The following is a 21,997-nucleotide window of genomic DNA, read 5'->3' as shown; positions in this document are numbered from 1 at the left end:
CTCTGTGGTCCACTACAAACTGGCTGCAGAAGAGGTGGATGTGGGTTCCCCCAGGATGTCAGATTGCAGTTGTCTTCTAGAACAGAGATATTTTTTTTCAAAGTGTAAATGGGCGAGTAGAGGTGAGTTTTCTCTGTGTGCATCAGAGGATGGTTGGTGTTTGGGGAGTGGCTGTGTGTATGTGGTAGGGAGGGGGCTGCACTCTGATAAAGTTGTGTTCTGCATTCATTTTAAAATTCTGAGGTTACAGAAGTGTCATCTGAGGAGAAGGATGTCGCACTGTCAGCATAATTCCTGGAGCACATAAAGGAAGATGTAGCATTGACTTAATAGGAAGGATCCTACCTGATTAAGTGTGGGTGGAGATAATTCCCCCTCTAGAGCACCTGGTACCTGGTGCTGCACTTGGAGGGGGAAAAATGAACAAATAACCCCCCAAAAAACTTGCACTGATTGCATATTTTAACTTTCCATTTGGTCTGGGAGAGAGACATCTTGCAATAATTTTATTTGAAGTCCAGGAGTTGGGACACTATCCTTTTTTTCCAGTGGTGTTGTCTGCTATACAGCATATTTATCCATTTCTGCTAGCTGATTAAGAATGTATTTATTGATAGTGATCTGTGAAATGGCACTGTGTCTTTAACAACTGGAGAAAACAGCGCTGACCTCCCGGTGGCTTCATTCAGATGATCACATTACGAAAGCTGGATTCTTCCCCTAGTGCAGTACGTTTAGTATGTGCTTGGCTTTGAAACCGATGGCAATAAATTAAATGATAACCTGTTGCTTTAGAGTAGTGCTTGGAACAGGGAGGCGCTGAGGTGGTTTGATGATCTCCTGCTTTGATGGAACTCTGGCAAAGGCGTAGCGCTCTGACAGTGAAAAAACAACTCCAAGACTGCAGCAGGTAATGGTGATGAATTTTAATAGGAATCTTTGTCTCTGAATAAAAGTTTTATGTAAGATGAAGTAACTACTAGTGCTCCTTCTGGAGGCAGACATTAACATGCTGCTACTTTTAGCTACCAAAGCCTCCTTCACGTTTTCATGGTGTCTTAGCGATGAACTGACTTCAGTGTTCTCTTCTGGATTTTGTATGTGTTGGTTTAGTTGCATTTGTAAAACTTCATATGCAATGATTGACTTGTCCAACTCTTGCTGTATGTGATTTGCACTGTCACTTGGCTGTGGTGCTTTTGTAGGGTGAGAGTCCAGTAACAGTCATGGTCATGGGTCAGCAATAGAATTTTTTCAGTAGTTTTGAGTTCAAAACTAAACTATTGAAGTCCTGCCTCCTGGAAATAGTAAAAGTAGATACAGTTATGTTCTGAATGGTTAGTCTGATAATGGATTTGTTGGGTTAATACCTTTCACAAGGAGTCTTTAGAGTAATTCACTTCACAGTTAGATCTTGCTTGAATTTTTCAGGACCAGTTCTCTGAGAACTTTGTTGCTCTCATTGTCTTGCACGTCACTGCAAGGAAGGAAGATTTTACCTTTAGAGCATAGAACATTTCAGTGATTTTGCTGGTGGCTGTATTCTAGATGGAGAAACCTGATGTGCTGAGATTCACGAGACGGATACTTTTCCATCTGTGAGATCCTTTGGAATCTTCCGATAAGCGTTCGAGCAAGGACCCCAACAATCATTTCTACTTTCAAGCAGGGAAATGCCTATATTTTAAGTGAATGGCAAGTTTATTGAGATGAGTAACCAGAAAACCCCCACTTTAAACAGGCACACATTAGACTGACATAGATGTGATAAATGCTATCACAGCAAATCTTTTTGTTACTACACAGCATCAGCATGACTGAGTGTTTTGTTTCATCACACTAGCATTTTGTCTGCTCCAAGTCATGTGCTCAAGCATCTCTGTGTTGTCTTCGAACCCAGAAGACCTCTTCTGCTTGAGGAAAAAAAAATAAAATAGTTGTTTTCTTCAAAACAGCAAGAAAAGCCATGTTGCATCCTGTTTCTGTGTGTCTCATTTCTTTATTTTTCCAAATAAGCAGCCTTACCTTCCTCTGTAATCCCTAAAATGACAGCAAGTTCCTTCTCCAAACTTGTAAATGAAGATGAAGATCATTTGTTGCTGTGGCTTAATGGACCAGAATTTTCACAGGAAACTGAAATTTTCTGTGAAGGCCATATTTTCTAGCAGAGAGCTGGGTTCTGTTTTGGTATTAAGTCCATATGCAGGCTTTATAGTCTGCAGTGCTTGCTAAGCTCATCTGAAAATCTGGCCCTATATATCAAAAGGACATTTAATATATAAATTTATAAAATATTGTGTCTAGGAGCTTAATATACTTTTATTTCAGATCTTTAAGTGAATTCAACAAAACTGTTGCTGCAAAGTTATTTGGATGTTCCTTCAAATTCTGTTGCCTGCTCTGACTTGTCTTGTCCTCTAAGGAAAGAGAGATCCAGAGAGATGTTGAGCTCTCGTTCATGTGGTCCTGACTTCTCTAAAGCAGTGAGACACAATAACAGATCTGTCTCTGCAAAAGTCACATCCAGTAAAACTGCCTCATTAATTTAGGATGTTTTGTAAGCCATATTTTCCGGGCAATGATGCTTTTGATATAAGCACAGTGTAAAAGCAGGTAAAACGCCCTATAAAAAAGTTTATTTTTAATGAGTTTGTGTGCACAATAAAGTTGTTCTGCTTCTAATATAAAGAAATGTTTGAAGGATACTATCTTGGTAAGTGGCCCCAAATATACCGGGGATATATTTCTGCTAGTTTTGTAGGGTTTTATAAAATGAAAAATAATCTGTACTTCCTAAAAATACCAATGTTTAACATACTGCTCAGTAAAAAAATACTGATCTTATGTATTTGTCAAATGTGCGTAGAAAATTTGCTGCTGCTCAAGCCTGCTACAAGGGCAAACCACCTGAGTTACATCATCTCAAAACAGTAACCTCCCAGGGTGAAACACAGACTTTCCACCCAGCATTCATTGTTCTGGAGTTTATTGTAGGAAGGCAAGGGGTGCTTGACTTTGCTCCACTTCTTATCTTGTGTTCATAGTGTAAGAAGAACTAGTTCAGCTGTGTTCTAGAAAAGACACACATTACTTTGACTTTGGGCTGGGATTTGTTTGCTTTCCTGGGCACACTTGCAGAGGAAAAAAAAATAATCCAGTGATTAATTTGCTTTCTGTTTTACATTTCTAAAATTAGATTTCAAAATTGTGTCTCTTAATGCTTCATCTTTAGAACAGAGTCTATAAATCAGATTAACTTCGATGTTCCTATATGCCATGCTTATCTAGCAGGGAAATTTCTCATTGTAGATGCTCTAGGATGTTTGTATGATTGTATTCCTGTATGGAATATAATGGTTATATGGTTGGACTGCTATGAAGCATGGTATGAGGACAGAAATAAGAGTATATTTCTCCTTGTAGGGTAGCTTGAAAGTGAGGTATCTGCACCAGAGTTAAATTATTCTTCTACTAAGGTAGAGACACGGTATTGTAAGTACAGTAGAACAAGTACATTTAAATTTTCTGTATAAGAGTGTTCTGGTTTTGAGCAGCATTGCCAAATTCCGTTTGCCCTGGGTGAGTGTTTTGTGGAATTTGCTCACAAGTGTTCTTAGTAATCTCATGTCTGGACTGCTGAAATGTCAAAATAACAGACTGAACAGAACTCACCTTTCCATCAAAGCTCTCATTCTGTTTCCTCTCTTTAACTCTTCTGAGCATTATGGCTTCCTAAGTTAACATAGCAATTGCATCCTGTCTAACTTTTGAACTGATAAATGAAGTAGGGGTGCATCATCACTTAAACTTTTGGAGTGATCGTGTAGTAAGGAAGAGCTGTGAATATTTATATTATTTTTATTTGCTTTGATTAAACCTTACAGACAGTCAAACCAAGGTTGTTACCCTGCCTGGAAATGCAGGCTCTCTAATGAACGAGCTGAGGGTTTCATCCTATTTAATTCTGTCTTTCTGCTGAGCCTGGGGGTTATTTGTTGTTGCTTCTTGAAGAGTCAACCTTGTATCTTCTCAACTGACCAGCACCTTCTGGGCATTCAGACAATGTCTTCGTGCAGCACGTTTTGAAAGTTGATATTTTATGAAAGTAGACGTTTTATGGAGTGATGAATAGAAATAGTTTTCTTGATTGTTGGTGAAATCTAATTTATTTTTTTTTTTAATGGGAAGTGATTTAGGCTCTAAAGAAGCAGATTCTGTTCCTGAAATTTTTTGTCCTGGCAGCACTGTATTCCCTGGGAACATTGTGTTAAATTTGGCTGAGCCAAATGAAAAATAAATATATATTTGCTGTTTAAATATTTACTTTTGCAGCAACTTATGGTTGCAGTTGGAAGTGGGAAAGTTGTATTATTGGAATGAAGCGTTTTCTTAGGATCTGAAGTTATTAAAAAAGAATCTTCCTGGGAAACTAAACTTCTGTCTGTAACCCCAAATTTAGCTATTGCTTAAAGTTTAGTATTTCTATTTTGTATTGCTTAATGATGTTAAACCTAAGTTTCTAATAGATGTGCCCTTAAAAAAAAATAAAAAAAGTAAGCTTAAAACCTTTGGGCTGTTTCTTTTCCCCAATTAAGCTAAAAAAGACTTGTGTTTCCAGTGGCCGGGTTTTAATGCATGTTTGTTTGGCTGGGCTTTCTTATTTAAATATCACAAAAAAATTATAAGCTTCTGAATGGAGTATTAGTTATACAGTTATGTGAAAATCAGTAAGTAAAATGTTTAGACAAACTCCTTAGGAAATTGCAACACAATCCTTGACAATGTGGAACTAAAAATAGTGTGGAGAGATGCGCTGTGATTCATGAGATCTCTGATCATAAATGCTGAGTCATTAAGCCACTCCTGGAGGTAGTGAAACTTAACTCGCAGGGATTTGGACAGAACCTCAAAGATGGGGAACCTGGGTATCATCTGTTTGTGTTTATGGCATTGTTTTATCTGGAATAAAATACTGTTCACTTAAATCAGAGTTCCAATAATGTCTGTCTCATGGGGATGACTGGACAAGTCAGACCCTTCTGGCTAATGTATACAGGTGCAAAAGTGTAGTGGATTTAATCTCTACTTAACCTCAATGCTTTACTGCTCTTCCTCTTGCAACACTGCTGGGTAAGCTCAAACAGCTTAATAATCATCTCTTCTTTCTCTGTACAGGACAAATTTGGAAGCACTTCAGAAGAAGCTGGAAGAACTAGAGTTGGATGAACAGCAACGAAAGCGCCTTGAAGCTTTCCTGACCCAGAAACAAAAAGTTGGAGAGCTGAAGGATGATGACTTTGAGAAGATCAGTGAGCTGGGAGCAGGGAATGGTGGTGTGGTCTTCAAAGTATCTCACAAGCCGTCTGGTCTCATAATGGCCAGAAAGGTGAGTGCCTCAAAAATCAGAACTTTGGGATGATTTTTATAAAGGAGATTGTTTCTGATGAAATACAGTGACTCCAGAGAAATAAGTGGTAGTGACACACACACACACACATAAAAAAATACTTTAATGCCAACTTTTAGAGAAGTTGACTAAAGGAGATTGTTTCTGATGAAATACAGTGGCTCTAGAGAAATAAGTGGTAGACACACACACACACACACACACACACACAAAAATACTTTAATGCCAACTTTCAGAGAAGTTGATGTCATAAAAGTAGGAAAGGTTACATGTACTAATCCTAAACTTCCCAGTTTTCCAGAAAGTGTCCCATGTGTTTGTAACGATATAATAGGCATTCATTCCCCCACCCTTTTTTTTTTTTTTCCCCATACCCTCCCCCCCCCCCTTTTTTTTTTTTTTTTCTATACTTTTCTCTTACCTGGGTATATTTGCTTCTGTGCAAAAAGGCACTACTTCTGGCTAGAGTATTTTTCGATTATTCAGCTTTATGCTTTACAACCAACAGCATTTGGAACCTAGTTTGTAAGAGAACTGAGATTATTTCTTTTTAACCGAAATAGCTTGATGTTTTAATTTTCACTTTATGTGAAGAAGAATTATTATTTTAGAAGAATACACTGTCATCTTTGGCAAAATGAAAGGAAAAGGTGCATGTACTGGTTTGAAGAATAAGCCATGCTCAGTGCTCTGACAGTTTGGAGACAGCAAAGAAAAGTACCCGCTTCTGAGGTGTGAGAATTGTGAAATAAACAAATCACTGAGGTTTTCTTGAACTAAATCAATTTAATTGATTTTTTTTTTTCCACCTACTGTGGGTTTAACAGGAAATTTTGCCTGAATTCATTAATATTTGATGCAACTGAGATGTTTGCTGAACTGCAATTTTTCTTTCATATATTGACTCAAATTTCATTTCCATAATGTCTCCTAATCTTCCCTTTCACAAGAGAAATACACTTCTTGTATTGTATGAGATAAATAGTCTAGCGGAACAAAGTATTTTATATAATCTCTCTTTTAGATTTAGAGTCAGTTTGGGGAGTTTTTAATTTGAGGTTCAGCTCGTTCCTTCCACTAATGCTTTACAAACACCTGTGCAGGTGTTTTTCAGCAGCTGCTTCTGAGTCAGTATGTCTTTGACACATTTCCTTTAGATTTTTGTTCATGGCTTTTTTTCAGCATAAAGAGCTTCAGTTTCTGAACTATCTGTTTAAAAAAAAAAAAAACAAAAAACAAAAAAAACCAGCCAAACAGATAAGTGAAGAAAATGTGCTGGAACAAAAAGTTTGATAGAGAAGTATTTTGTGAAGAGAAGAGCTGGAAATCCCACCTTTTCATGGGTGTTGATGTTCCAACTTTCTCAAGCTCTATTGTAGTGTTTTCCTTTCTCTTTGCCACTAAGAAAATAAGGATGGATTATTTTACAGTTGAGTCATAGAATAATTCTGGTTGGAAGGGGCCTTAGGAGCTGAGTCAGCTGCAAGATCAGAGCAGGCTGCTGAGGGCAGGACCCAGTTAGGTACTGAAAACCTCTCTGAGCAACCTGCTCCTTCTGAATGGCACTTGGTCACTAAGAAAATAGTAAGAGTGGATTATTTTACAGTTGATTCATCTAGAGATCAAGCCAGCTATTCGAAACCAGATCATTCGTGAGCTGCAAGTTCTACATGAGTGCAACTCTCCATACATAGTGGGCTTTTATGGAGCTTTTTACAGCGATGGAGAAATCAGCATTTGCATGGAACATATGGTAAGTACTTATAAATCTGTCTTAGCTGGAAGTTATTAACAGACCTTTAATGCAAAACCGGAGTGTCAACAGGGCTTAAGTTAACGAAGTAGACCTTTCTGCACGAATAAGGAACAAAATACTGTGTTTCAGATGCACTCTGCAAATCTGAGGTTGGGATTGATACAATCTGTTTCATCCCCTTCTCCAGTAGCCCCTCTTCTGTTGCAGTCGAAGCTGTACAAATGTAGCCTCCCAGTTGCTTCTCTGTTATCTGTGATCCTTTTTGGTTTCTTCTATTTAAAAATGTTTACCCAATTCTGCTACTTAGACACTTGTTCTGGTTTGGGTTTGGTTTTGTGCAGAATGGATCAGATCAATCTGCTGCTGCAGCTGTGTAGTCCTTAGTAGCTCTGACAATAAGAATCTAATTTATTCTTATTTAGAGGAATCCGTATTTTGACTCCTTTTTTCAAATTTTACAGAAAATGCAAACGTAAAGAACAGTGCACAGGAAATAAACAAACTCAGAAGGATTTTATACAACCTTTTAAATGCCAAAAAATATTTTTAGCTGTGATTCATTTTAATAAAAAAATACACATTCTTCTTGATGTGTTTGTCGTTCTCTAACCATATGGAGCCAAACACTAAAAGTAAATTTTCTGTAATTAAAGGTCAGTCAAATTTTTTGCCTCACTGAGTAGAGGATGTTTTTAACAGTATGGAATACAATAAATCTGAAGACCTTTTATTTTTTTTTTTCCCTGAGAAAAAATGTTTCTTTGGAGAGAAACCTTATTTTTTCTGGAAAGTACATGTGATTGTTTTAATGCTTCTCTGGTCTTCTCTTACGGAAATTTTTAGCAGAAATCGATGGTTGCCTAGGAACAAGTGATCATGATCCAGTTTTTAAGCGTGTGGTAGCCGAATAGAAGGTGTGCATATCCCAAACCACAAATGACTGTTGGGAATTACCAAGAAGTTAGTTTCTCAAAATTGAAAAGAATAATGAAAAGCAGGAAGATAAATGCCAAAAATGACTGGGCGTTGTTTCAGAAGACGTTATTAAATGTCACAAATCTGCACATCTGCAATTGCTAAAAGAGTGTGTTTGTTAACGCATGCCAAAAGAGAGATGGTGGTGGTATATAATTACAGGTAGGAATAAAAGGCCTAAAGAAACTCAATTAATTTGTCAATGAGAAAGATAGATGAGGTACCAAAATTGACAGCAGGGAACTCTTAAATTGAAGAGAAGTCAGTGTGAAATCTGGTGTTTCGGTGCTGAAACTGATCTAAGTCAGACTGGATACAAGATTTTACACAGAGAACAATTGATCGATAAGATACGAAATAGAAAGAGAAGGTGGATTATTTAAAGTGTAGTCTTAACCCATCAAGCTGTTGGCCTAATGCAGATCATTACGTTTTTGGTTGTCTTTTGGGTAAAAGATAAGATGAAAATCTGAAAATCTCCATTGTCTTTTTTTGTACAATTGCTGCCAATCAAAATTCTTATTTTTAGCAGTGAGTTACAAAACATAAGTATGAAAATGAACAGAAAGTTGGAGGTGGAAAAGGCAAGGAACTTGAAGATCTGAGTGTTTGATATTTTTAGGTACATAAATTCAAAATCAATGCATAACTTTGCTTAGCAGCAGGTAGTTAACAGGCAGAAGGATTGAAGTTTGCTCCCGAAAGGCGCTGGAGGTTCAGCCGACACCAGGCGATCGACTTGTGTTCAGCCTCTTCCAGGCACAGAGCTAGTCCTCAGGGAGGGGGGAAAAAAGCCCAGGTGTTGTTCTGTATGAAATCTTTGTTAATATACTGATATTTCAGCAGAGACAGCTCTCCAGAAATGCAGACTGGTTACACAATATATTTATATAGACTTTTTTTTTTCCTGTTACTGTATTTTTAATCAAGCTTGGTATATGTGGGTGTGGGTTTTTTTTTTTTTTTTACAAAAATGCATGATCAAATACGTATTTATATACTTCTCATAAGAGTTTTAGATTTTAGTCCTTAAATAATAGAACTTTGCATTCTAGCTTTTCTGTTGACATGTATAAATGGTGATGAAAACTTCCAAAGGATAGGTTAAGGCAGAAGGCAATTCTTTTGTCAAGGTGGATTTTTGTCTTGAGTGCTGGGAGGTACCAAACGCTGATCTGGACGACAGGATATTGGTTTTTTAGTTTGAGAAGTAGCTTTCGCATTTCTTCTTAGACTGTAAATTCTCTGTTCTAGAGAATCTAGAACTTATGTACAAGCCTATTGTTGAATCAGTTGCTAAAAATAAATAGCATTTTTTTTACAGTTTTCCTTCTCAGAAGCTCTTAGCAACAGTGGAATATATTTCACTTTGGGGGAGTGTGTGCATACATTCGATTTATTTAACCTAAGGAGATAGCAAGGCTGCTACTTACCATGAAACTTTGAAAACATTTCTTCCTGTTTTGATTCTGAGAGCTCTGCTGTATGAACCCTCCATCCTCAGAAGTTGACAGTGTCACCCCAGATATGCAGAACTAAGAGAGGCCAACTTAATCTGTGTGGGATCTCATCTAGGGAGAGAGGGGAACAGGGATCTGGGTTTAATTACAATCCTGGGGTGGCACTACTGCACGTTATAGTCAGGAAGAGAATTCTATCTTTTCCACTGTGATGAACTTTCATCCTTGTAATCTTGAGCATATAAACTTCTGTGCTGCTTCAATGCTCCTCATGTTGTCTTTGGAGTGGGAGAGAGCATCATGTGATGGCTGTAACAAAGTAAAAACATGTTATTACACTGGTCTGAAAGTTACAGAAATCTGTAAAAGCCCTAATGTTTGGTCAACAGCTCTTTGTGGACAGTACTTCCTTAACAGGAGCAAAACCATGAAAATAATAGTATGGAAGATCATTGTGTGAAGCGTTTATTTGAGTGGATGTTGTTACTGGCCAAATGTTTGTTTAAAATAAACGTAAAAATGACTAATTCCTAAAGAGGAACGATTGATTATTTTTTTTTTTCAGATATACACCACAACAATGTTAAATCAAACATGAAAAGCGGCAGTTTTTTCCTCACCAAATCTAGCCTTCAGACTACAGTCCTGTTTAAAATGTTTCAGAGTAATTTGATTAAAGCTTGACTAATCAAACATTTATTATTATTAGGATGGTGGCTCCTTGGATCAAGTACTGAAAAAGGCTGGAAGAATTCCAGAGCAGATCCTGGGCAAAGTTAGCATTGCGGTGAGTGTGCCCATCCCTCTCCAAGGCTGGAAGTGGGTACATTTGTGTCCCAGTGCAGTAATGCTGGATCTGGGAAGCTGCTGCTTCAGCTCTGAAGGGTGTGGGAGAGAGAAACCTTAGCTGGTTTTTAAGTGCAGTGCTTTATTTTAAAAAGCAGTCTTTGTACATATGATTTGGTACCTCAGGGTGTTGTCATGAGTAACGCGTTCTATTGTGCTTACTTTGATTTTCCTGCTTTTGTATCAGCTGATTCTTCTGGATAAGAACAGAATTAACATTTCATTAAGAAGGTAACATTCAAAGTTTTTAATATCTATTGTGCAACAAACTGTGTATGCAAAACTTCCAATAAGGGTTCACTTGGTTCTGTTTTTCTACTGTGAGTTGAAGGCAGAAATTAAAACAAAATATGGATTTGCAGTGATTACACTTCAGGGTTTTTGTTGTCACATTCAGTTGGAATTCTTGTACAGGCAAAGCATACAATTATCTTTTCTGTTTCATAAATTGAATTTTTTTTTTTTACTTTAGGTAATAAAAGGACTCACATATCTGAGAGAAAAGCATAAAATAATGCACAGAGGTGAGAGAAAATTTTACACTGTAACTTTCCTTGAATATAATTTTTATTCAAGTTAAAATACGTACATTTTTTATGATTGGTGCTGTGTGGTTCAATATGACTTTAGTTCAGAGAGGCTTTTTTGGGTAGTGTAAGGCAGACTAAATCTCTTACTATGGTTGTCACTTATCTCAGGTTCTGCTACAACAAAATCTTTGGAGAGATTCAGAATCAAAACCTCTGACCTAAAATTAATTTGACAATTCAGTGTTCGTTATCGCCATTAAAAATTTTAAAGGAAAGCCACTGTTTGTACCAGCTGTCTTAGATTCAGATGATATTTATAGACATACAGAATTGCACCTTTCCTGTACTTTAGGGTTTTTAAAAACACAGTGGAGCTATATAAAAGGTGTGTCACTTCTACACTCCCAGGGTCTTTAGTTACTTTAAAGCAGGGCATTTATTTTACATTATTTTCAGCTTATAGTTGTCCTTTTAAAAAATCCAGCTCTTTCACTAATCTGTTGCTTGTTCCATTAAACAAAAATGACACTTGATATGGTGAAGTAATAAATTCCAGTATTCCTGATGTGAGTGTACGCTGAAGACTAGAGAGGGAGCATTTCCTGGTTTTTGTTTGGAAGGCACTACTCATTCCAGCATGTATAAACCATACCAGCTGTTTGGTGAGTTTGGTTCCATTTGAGATCAATCCTCAGGTCATAAAAATACCTTCATCAGATGTTAGTATGTGTCTGAGTTTGTATTTGTTGACCAGACCAAAAAAAGGAATTAGCAATCCTAGTCTCTACACTCTGTTGTAGGATCACCTTACATGTGAAGTAGACTCTGTTTATGACATGTTGCTGTTTTGGTTTGTTTTTAAACAATCAAACACAGCTCTCTTCTGGAGAATGGAGGTTGGAGGTAGGCTCTGAAGATTTCTGAAGGTAGTTGCAAAGTCATTTGTCTCCCTTAAGAGCATAAGGGACTAAGTTGCATGCAGAACAGTTTAAGAAGACCTCATTTTCTTGGGCTATGCAACCTCATCAAAATACTGTTTTTAAGATAAGAGATTGAGTAATCTCTTTGAGTAGAGAGTGGGGAAGGTCTCTATGTTGGTGTAGTTGATGGCATTTGAGGATGGTCAGTGTATCTGAGATTTCAGCATTATTGGGGGACAGTAAAACAAAGGCCTTAACGTCACCGTAGGGCAAAAAAATCACAGGATGTTTTGCAGGGTAAAGATTCTGACAGATGTTCATTTTTCTGGAATGGTGGGCAGAAGCCAGCCTGCAGCATTCTGAACAAAAGAAAAGAATAAAAAATAAATCAGCAAAACTTGTCAGTGCCGCATTTGCTTGGGTTGGTCAAAAAGTAATGCCAGCTATGAAAAACTGCAAAAAAACCCAAGCAGAGTATGGTGGCTGCTCCATATGAGGTTCAGCTTTAACTGCTTCCATGCACAAGATCTGTCCTGGACTAACTGTGACCTCTGGGGAAAAGTATTCGCTTGTCATTACAGACAGCTCAAGGAAGAAGTCCTTAGGGCTTATTAAGGAAGGAATGGAAAATACAGTCTTTTTATAGAGCGTTAGCTCATCTGGACCCACCACGCTTTGCTTTGGTCCTCTCTGAAAAGACACGATGGAAATTGGACAGACAATCCGGTGGGATACAAAGCAGGCACAGAAGAGGAATTTACCTTTGTGGTTAATGCCAGAAGGCACTAAATGACAAGGAAAGAAGCGTCCTGTAACTAATTGGAAAGTATATTGCTGCAGATTATGAAGACACACAAACTTTTTTTTTTGCTATGTTTTAGCTCTGGATGAATAAAAATCCTGTAAGTTAATCGGAACACAACTTCAGGGTTTTTTGAGCACAGTTTGGAGTGTAATTCTCTCTGGAAAGCCTTGCCTGATGATTTTGTTATAATGTCTGGGGCCATGTTTTTTTCCAGAATGAACTAGGTTTGTGCCTGTCGGAGAGCAGGGCTCAGGCAGAGGAGACAAAGCTCTTACAGAGACTGCGAGACATCCTGTAAATCCTCGAAACTTCTTCGTATTAATCAGCTCCCTTTTCAGTGTCATATACTCATCCCTCTGCCTTCTCTAGAATTGCACAGCCCTGTTTCTGGGTTGTCTGGGATGATACATGAAATGTCCTTTCATTTTCTTTAAAATTTAAATACTTACGTAGCACACTCGGTCTTCCTTTCTAGATTTATCCATTTCTTGCAAGCTCCTGCATATATTTTGAAGGATGCCTTGGCATTCCTGCTCCATTTGGCAATACAGATCTGTGGTTTCCAGAGAAACTGCTTAAGTGCTCAGACACTCTGGAGTTAAAATAGCATAGAGTGCTCTGTTCCAAGGGGTGGGAAGGCAGCAGCATTCCAAACACCACACTGTGATTGCACGGGGCACCTTGCAAGGAAGATGAAAATGCAGAGGGGAAAGGTGAGGTTTATATAAAATTTCAGGGAGGAGTCATGATTTGCAGTGCTATTGTAAGGCAGATACAGCGTGGGATTATCAGCTAGAGAAACACTGATGGTAAGAGTTAAGTCTTCAAAAGACCAGGTGGATTCTGGAGCATGTAAGATGCTTATAAAGGGAATGTCACTTGGTTCACTGACAGAGGAATGCTAATGTTGGTTTTTTGCCATTTAATTATGAACATGAAGTATTAATGAGCTGCAGAGATAAGCCAGGATTTATGTCTTTGTTCTGAATTGAACTAGATGGTGTTCATAGATAAGCAGGACAAATCTAAAGGCCTTTATCTATAATTTGTTCCGGCTCTGTGGTGCTTCCAGCAAATATTTTGCAAATATTGTTTTTTCCACCTTGCTTTTCCATATGAGTTCAGGGGAAGGTTCCTGTGGAGCTGGGAGTCTCTAGTCTTTGGTGCCTGTTCCACTGCACCAACAGCACCTTGGTTTGCTGGGTGGTTGCTTGGTTTTATTCCTGCTGGAATTTTAAACTGATAGGTCAAGCTGGACTGGATTCTTCCTTTTCATTGTGAAGTGTGCTTATGGTGAGGTCTCCACTGAAGTTAAAACTTGCACAAAGGAGGTAGAACTTGCAGAAGGTTCAGAAGGCCTCTAAAATCTCTCTGCATTGAAGCCCTGCTCCGAATTAACCGGTGTGTGATGTTCTGTTTCCTGCCTGGTAAACAGCTCCACAAACTGCCCAGTACCTTTGCTGCTCTTACAGGAGGAAAATCTATTGACTAGAGCAATGTTTATAAGCCAGTTACTTTCCTAGGAACGGGGAATTCAAAGTAGTACACAAAATACATGCCTGTATTCTTCCCCCCCATAAGGAGGAAGACCATACCTGGCAGAAGCAGCTGAGATTTTCTTTGTGTTAGAAAGAAAGTGTTCATAAATTATCACAAACACCATTTCCAGTGTGCCTGGACAGTTTCAGTTATCTAGAAAGGTGATGTCAGGAAAACACAACCACAAATTCTGAAAGTAGATAACTTTATTCAAGCTTTCTTTTGTTCTTTAAAACGGGGCTGGGGGGAGAAACAGCTTAAATACAGTTTTGTCTTCGTTTCCAATCTCCATGGAGCTTGTTCAGTGAGGCATAACCTTCTGCATGGAGAGCTTTTTCCAGTGATGAGGAGTCACATTAGTATCATCTTCCCAGTGACATCCTGTTCACATCACAAACAAAGGTCAGTTCCTCAGTCACTGAAATGAAAGCTACATGGAATATTTTTGTGTTAAAAAGTGAAAAGGAAATGAAAATAAGCTACAAACTATAGACTTCTGGAGCCACTCTTGAATAGCAGAATCTAAAGTGAAATTCTGATAGGCTGAGTGTAATCTCTTTCTTTAAAACTAATTTATAGTACCCTTTTTTTTCCTGTAGCGTTACTTTGCAGATGGGAGCTGTTGATTACTTATCTCAGTACTGCCGTGGTAATGACTAACTAAGCAGCAAAATATATTAAAAAAAAAAAAAAACTTCTTACAGCTGTAAAGGAAATACTAAACAACTGTTCTCTGTACTTTTGCATTCACAAATAGCTGTTATTAGTTGCTTAGCTACCAGTGACCCTTATTAAATTTCTGTTTAGAAAAAGTGATGAATTAAAAATCATGAAGGGGTTCTATCGCAGGTAAACAATCTCAAAGTATTTTAAATGCAGCATTTCAATAATAGGATAATGGTTTTTTTTTTCCAGAACTTTAAATAAACAACAACAAACAAACAAAAACAAGACTACCCACCCTCTCACCCTCCTGCCTTGTCCCCCCTCCCCCCAAAAAAACCCAACCAAAAAACCCCAAATAAAACCAGAACAGCAAGAACACACTCCAGGAACTGGTTTGCTATGGGATGATTTGTGTTACGTATGAAGGCTAAGTTAGGGCTAATGGTGTGGCTACTGTAGTTCACTGATCTTTGTAAAATTAATACATAGGGCCTCTTTCTTGACTATTCCTAGGCAAAAAGAGCACCATTAAAGAGGAGTTACGCTGACATTCACTTTAAGATTTAGTAATTGTAAAGCCAAACTTAATATTCAAAAGCCAAGAAACAGGGTGAAATCAAAACAAAGCTGACAGCCTTTGGGTACTTGTAGCTTTAAAAATTTCTCTTTGTTTATCTGTATTTAAAGAGAGAGCCTGTGAAATGGGGCTGAGTAGGGAACCAGATCTGATCTCTGAGTATTCCCAGAGAAGGTGTAGAAGTGTGTTGAAGTTAGAAGGGAGACAAAGGGGGACACGTGGTGACTCTCACCTCTTGTGTTACTTTCACTGTCATATTCCCCTTTTTGTCTATTATAAATATAAATCTTCCATTCTTTTTTTTTTCCCAGATGTTAAACCGTCTAACATTTTGGTAAACTCCAGAGGTGAAATCAAGCTGTGTGATTTTGGTGTCAGTGGACAACTGATAGATTCTATGGCAAACTCATTTGTTGGCACACGCTCCTACATGTCTGTAAGTACAGGTTTTATAGCTCTGAGTTTAATGTACATTATGGTAGAGTTATCCTGATTCCAGTAATCCAACAAGAAACCAACTATTGCTGTTATTGCTGCTGTTCATAGTTCAGCACTTCCTGCATTCCAGGAATATTCCAGTATTGTATCAGATTGTGGAGAGGGGAGGAAAGAATTGTTGCAAGAAAAGCCAAGCAACGTGGAATGGTTTACGACAACTGAGATGCGATTGTCTACATTGCAGAATCCAATCGGTTAATGTATTTGGGTTTTGTATACACCAAAAAAGACCAATATTTATAGTTTGCCTTCCTTATTAAGTGTGGTTCTTTTTCCACTCCAGCGTTTTGCTGTGGGCACTTATGTAGGGAAGCTCTCCAGGATCCCAGTGCAGCTGCAGCAGCCAGAGAAAGCATGGGGGTGGCCAGTGGCTAGCGTGGCCAAGGCCATGGAGGCTCATTTAACACATTTACATATTCCTGTGTATGCGGAATACCTTGAAACCTGCTCTTCAGAGAAATTCTTTGCACTTTGTGAAAGTCCCAGAAAATGGAAATAACAGGTCTCTTGTTCTACTCTACTCACCTTGTTCAATACATGCCCAATTAACTCATGCAATCAGAGCGTTTAGAGATTCTGTTGTAGGATTGAAACTGTGTGGGCTTAAACTTAAAGGAAAAAAGCATAATAATGCTGCTTCTGCTCAGCATGGGACCTGCATTTCAACATCAAAGACAGTGTTATCTTGTTTTTGATATTGGTAACATACTTGAAATAAAACTGTGGCTTGTGTTCCCACGTACATCTAGAGGCTGTTGCTAATTAGCAAAAACATTTTGCAGCTCCACCTCTTCTGGGCCCTTGACATACTCCTGGCTTGCCCTTCTTCTAGTAGGAGGGATGAGAGCAAAGTGCTGTTTTCCTTCAGGTTTTTTCAGTTTATTGTTTATCCAGACAGAGGTTTAGCTTTGCTCTCTGTCATCAGGTCAAACCAAGCAATAATCATTATTTTATTTATTCTTTTTGGTAGTGTCTGAAATACCCTTTCTTGCAGTATCTGCCTTAGCATAATTTTTAAAGTAACAGCTATAGAGTTGTTACATCCCAAATGACATCCTGTTCTACCAAATGAAGGTCTGTACAGTCAACAGTAATTAACCAAATGACATCCTGTTCTACCAAATGAAGGTTTGTACAGTCAACAGTAATTGAGTATATTTTCTAGACTTTATTCTTTTTGTATAACTAGTACCATGTGTGTTTCCTGCTTTTTCTCATCCACTCACTTCTTCCTTTACACTTACATTTTATGATAATTTTTTGCTTATCTTTGTTTTGGGGCAGCTTTATCCATTGTCCAGGAATTATGTGGTTTATCCAGATGGCTGTGGAACTAGCTGAGGTGGGACACTGGAGAAATTGTGATGCTCTCAGTAAATGTTACAAAGCTAATTTAACAAAACTGTCACCCATTATGGGAGAGGGAAGACACCTTAGAGTAATACCGTGTTCTTACATTCTGTGAGAAAGTTTCAAATCATATATATTCAAAAAATAGGCATATAGTCAGGCAAGAATCTGCACCATTTTGGTAAAGTATGAGCTTGATTTTAAAAAGAGACCAGAAAAGCAAAGTGAAAGTTTTCTTTGAGAAAGCTTAGTAAAAATAGATCCAAGGATGATGTAGATCAATGTATTAAAAATTGCAGAAATCATATTCAGCTTGTACTATTCATATCATAGTACTGATAAAGCAAGTGCAAAAACTAAGCAAAAGGAGTTGGTTAAGAACTAATCTTCTGTTGTAGTTCTTTAGGTACTTTTAAAAAGAGACCAGAAAAGCAAAGTGAAGGTTTTCTTTGAGAAAGCTTAGTAAAAATGGATCCAAGGATGATATAAATCAATGTATTAAAAAACAGATGCTGCTCAGAACTGAGGATCTTTGGAGCAATGTGACTGGAATATCCAGAGATGGTTATAATCATGATTGAACAAAAAAACCCCATACCTAAATATCTTCAAACACAGAGCTCAACTGTTGATTGAGAAATGAATTGAGTATGGATCTAGAACAGCAGTGTGAATGTATAGAATAGCCCCTGTGTAAATGCATTTCTGCTGTAGGAAGTTCTCAGAATGGTATCAGCTGAGAAGTGTCACAAACCAGAAGGTTATTGCTAGAGCCCTGGGTCACTTTTGGACCCAGAGAGGGTCAGTGAAGTTACCTCCTTCTCGTTCCCAAAGCAGGAAACCAAGAACAGCTTTTTGGGGAAACCAGGTGAATCTGCAGCTGCCTGTACTAGTTTTGCTTTCTTGTACTTTAATTGTTCCCTCATCATTAATAGTTGCAACATTTAGATATTATGGTAAAGAAATAAAATGGCAACATAATAGTGTCATTTTTTAAAAGTTCCAAAATTATTTGCAGCAGTTGTATGCAATGGTTGTGGAAGTTCTGGAACCCCAGATGAGATATTTAAAGAAAAAGATCAGTAAGTCACTCATTGGAAGATGTCATACTTGGGGTTTCATCCTTAATTTTTTCCAGGAAATTGCAAAATGCAATTATTTATTTCTTTCTTGTTACAATACTGTATTTCCCCCCCTCTTTTCTTTTTTTTTGGTAGCCGGAAAGACTACAGGGAACTCATTATTCGGTGCAATCAGATATATGGAGTATGGGGTTGTCACTGGTAGAAATGGCCATTGGCAGATACCCCATCCCACCTCCTGACTCCAAGGAGCTTGAATTAATGTTTGGCTGCCCAGTAGAGGGAGATTCTCCAGTCACCGAGACCTCACCCAGGCAAAGAACACCTGGTCGACCAGTGAGCTGTAAGTTCCAATGATCTCTTCAATTCTTTTCCAGCACACTTCTCTGTAGGCTTAAAGGTCTTCCTTACCTCCTACTGATCTGCATGGTGTGGCTTTAAACTTTCCAAAAAATCAGGATTTTATTGGGCACCTGGCTCAGTCTCGCTGTGAGCACGAATCTGAGTTTGAGAATCAAGGACCAGAGATGCTTTTGTGGGTAACTGAGCTGTTCACAAACACCATTAAGATCCCGTTCTGTTGCTACGGTTCATGCCCCTAAGATGTGATGCTCAAAGTACAGTGGGAAGATTCCCAGTGAAGTTCATGGTTTGGATCAGACTTGAAAATGATATCTCCTTGCATTAAAGTGTTACCCTGTTACTGTTCCACTTTTTCTGTAAATTACTGGGTGCCAGCAAGTCTACTGTGTAAGAAGAGAGTATGTGACTGTTAGCTTCTTAAAATCCCTCCAATAAGGGAGGAGAGTAACACTGTCTTTTTCCACTTCTCCAATTTCTTTTTAGCCTATGGACCAGACAGCAGACCCCCAATGGCAATCTTTGAACTTCTCGATTACATCGTCAATGAGGTAATGGGTTATTTGCACTTGTACTAATACAACTGTAAACTTCTAAAGCATTCCAGAGTGGGAAGGGGTGTGGAGTTACTGTGAGGATAAGCCATGTCTTTGGTCTCCTGTTGCTGCAGTATAAGAGAGACATCCTTGTTATGTGTTTTGGCTTGATTCTAAATTATTCCCAGGAGAATTTGAGTTCATTTTTTTGCATTCTTTAAGTAGGTTTATGGGTTTTCCAGCCTGGATCATGCATTCTGTTAGGACAGTTAACAGCAGCCAGCACGATCAAGCATATACAAAATTGGGTTTGTTTCTTTGTTTTAGTCTTACAAACAACCTCATTTATAATACTGTATCTTTCAAATTGCTAAGCTACAATGCTAATTAATAGAGATTGGTATTTTACAATTGGTAGAGTGTTTCCAATATTTTCACAAGTGCTACTCAAACTCCCATGACTCCACTGCTTGTGTCCTTCCAAAATAAAAAAGCATGTTCATGCTGGGTGTCGTTTATGGCAGCTGGAAAATGTAATTGTTCCAGGTGAATGAATTGCAGGTCTATTTAGTACTACTTCTTTATTTATCAGAATTCTTTTTGAATTCAGAACCCAAACAAGCTCATTCCCTGGGACAGAATATTTAGATCAAAAGGATTATGGAGCTAAGGATGTGCAGGGCATCTTCCCTTCTCCAAACTGGAGATTAGTAGTAAGGAGAATAATGCTGTGGTAATTACTGCCAGCTGCTCTGAGCCTTCTTAATGACAGCTCAAGGCTGTGTTAACCCCAGTCAGGTGTGTGTATAGAGAGGAAAAAATACAACACACCCAACAAAAAACCACCCCACACCATAGAAACTGTCTCTGATCTGATTTATTACTGAAACACCTAAAATCCAGCAGCTGTGAGTAATTACCCAAATTAGTCAGTAATAAACCCAGTGTCTTTACTTTTATAAATCATGTGACAGCATTTCCTTTATTTGTACACGTGGAAGCTGAAGTCTGCCTGACATTTGCTTCAGAGCCCAGCTTTGGAGGAAGGGCTGGGGAGTGCTTGGGGTTTTCAGCTTTCCCAGACACAGGACTTGTGGTGGTAGCTCTCTGGCAGGTGGTGCCTCATCGTGCACTAGTGATGCTGAATGACTGCTAATTATTTTTTTCTTTTCTTGTTTTTTTTTTTTTTTTTTTTTTTTCCCCTCAGCCACCGCTTCCCACTCCCAGAGACTTCGCGCCGCAAAGGCAAGCGAGCACGCAGGAGTGAAGGGGTGATCCTGCTCGTGTGTGCTCTCACTGCATGGATAACTTGGCAGTCGGGGTCCAGACATGCAGCTCATGGGAAATGTGGAGTAATTTCCATTAGCAGAATCCTCTTTCTCCAACTGCTCACGTGCCTAAAGCTGACTTTACAGGCACCAAAGAGAACCCCAAAGCTGAGAGAGATTCACCTTTTTAAGATACAGTCTCTGTTTCTGTGTGCAACTTGGATTAGTGCTTTTGCAGCACTGAAGATGCCATAGTACTGAGGGATTCTGATCGTAAAACACTCTTCTAAAGGAAGGCCCTTACTTTGATGGGTAACCTTCACAGCATCCTGCAGTGCCTGCTCCACGAGATCCATGACTCTTGCAGGCTCCAGATGCTTTTTCCTTTCTTGGTGCTTCACTGAACTAATACCTTTATCACAGCAGTCATTGTCCCATCTATTTACTCCTCCAATTCCACTTCAGAAATACCTGCACTGAACCAGTATATTCAGTGGGAAGGGAGGCAATTCATTACAGTTTGAAAAGTTAGTTTATTTATTAAAAGCTATGTATATATATCTGCTGTCTCCAAAAGGAAGAACAGCAACGCAATAGCTGTCCTTGATGCTGAGCTTGAATGGAGTTGGGTAAAAGGAACTTGAGGGATAAAGCAGGTGGTATTGTTGAGTTTTCATTTAAATGGGAATTTGATCTCTCCAGCTTGGCTACAGACACTCACTCCCGCCCCCACTGAACAGTGTCAGACAATTCAGGATTTCACACCTAAAACTGTACCCCCAGAAGGGAATTGCTCACAGCCCCAGCTCTGTGTTTGAGAGGCACGAGGTGACCCAAGGCTTTTATCTGGAGTGCTGCCTTCAGACCAAAGCAGTACCTACGTGATAAAACTTGGTCTTTCTTTTAAAAGATACCAATGTGTAACTTTTGCAATGCTTTCTGTTTTCCAGTTTAATTAAAAATCCTGCTGAGAGAGCCGATTTGAAGCAGCTGATGGTAAGTGAAAGTTCTTAACTTGAACTAAGAGCACTCTTCTGGGTGGATTGGGTTCCTCAACTGAGATCAGGTCTGAGATGGAGCATATGGCCTGGAGTGCAGTTTGTGGCCCCGGGTACAAGCAGCTCAAACAGTTTGAGTGGGGGCTGCTTTTCTGATCTAGAGATTGAGGGGCTGCAGGCTTTTGCTCACTTTTAGAACAGGGACTGGCAAGGAGACCAAAATCTAGTGGGTTTTGGAGTCAGCCACTTGGTAATTACAATAAGTATATGACCTAATGCGGTTAAATTAATTAGCAAAATTCTTTCTTGGATTTATCAGTCAATAATAAAGTATATAGACAGACACTTATTACAAAAAGCCTTTCTGTGCACAAGCAGACTTTTTGCAGAGTATTATCTGGAGTGGCTGAGTCACATCCTTCTC

The 21,997-nt window shown here is 38.6% G+C and overlaps 1 protein-coding gene across 1 annotated transcript in view; it reads left to right on the top strand.

The window, feature by feature from the left end:
- Nucleotides 1-21,997, top strand: part of MAP2K1 (mitogen-activated protein kinase kinase 1) — a 36,926-nt gene that overhangs the window by 11,671 nt on the left and 3,258 nt on the right. Inside the window, exons 2-8 of the mRNA XM_014946111.1 lie at nucleotides 5,176-5,386; nucleotides 7,014-7,160; nucleotides 10,308-10,385; nucleotides 10,917-10,968; nucleotides 15,793-15,917; nucleotides 18,547-18,754; nucleotides 19,258-19,322. Coding sequence (XP_014801597.1) covers nucleotides 5,176-5,386; nucleotides 7,014-7,160; nucleotides 10,308-10,385; nucleotides 10,917-10,968; nucleotides 15,793-15,917; nucleotides 18,547-18,754; nucleotides 19,258-19,322 — 886 coding nt within the window. The remainder of the gene's footprint in view (nucleotides 1-5,175; nucleotides 5,387-7,013; nucleotides 7,161-10,307; nucleotides 10,386-10,916; nucleotides 10,969-15,792; nucleotides 15,918-18,546; nucleotides 18,755-19,257; nucleotides 19,323-21,997) is intronic.

This window comes from Calidris pugnax, unplaced genomic scaffold (genome assembly GCF_001431845.1).
Source record: "Calidris pugnax isolate Ruff unplaced genomic scaffold, ASM143184v1 scaffold134, whole genome shotgun sequence".
Lineage (NCBI taxonomy): Eukaryota > Metazoa > Chordata > Aves > Charadriiformes > Scolopacidae > Calidris > Calidris pugnax.
The sequence above is the reverse complement of the archived record's forward strand: the minus strand, read 5'-3'. Positions and strand labels throughout refer to the sequence as shown.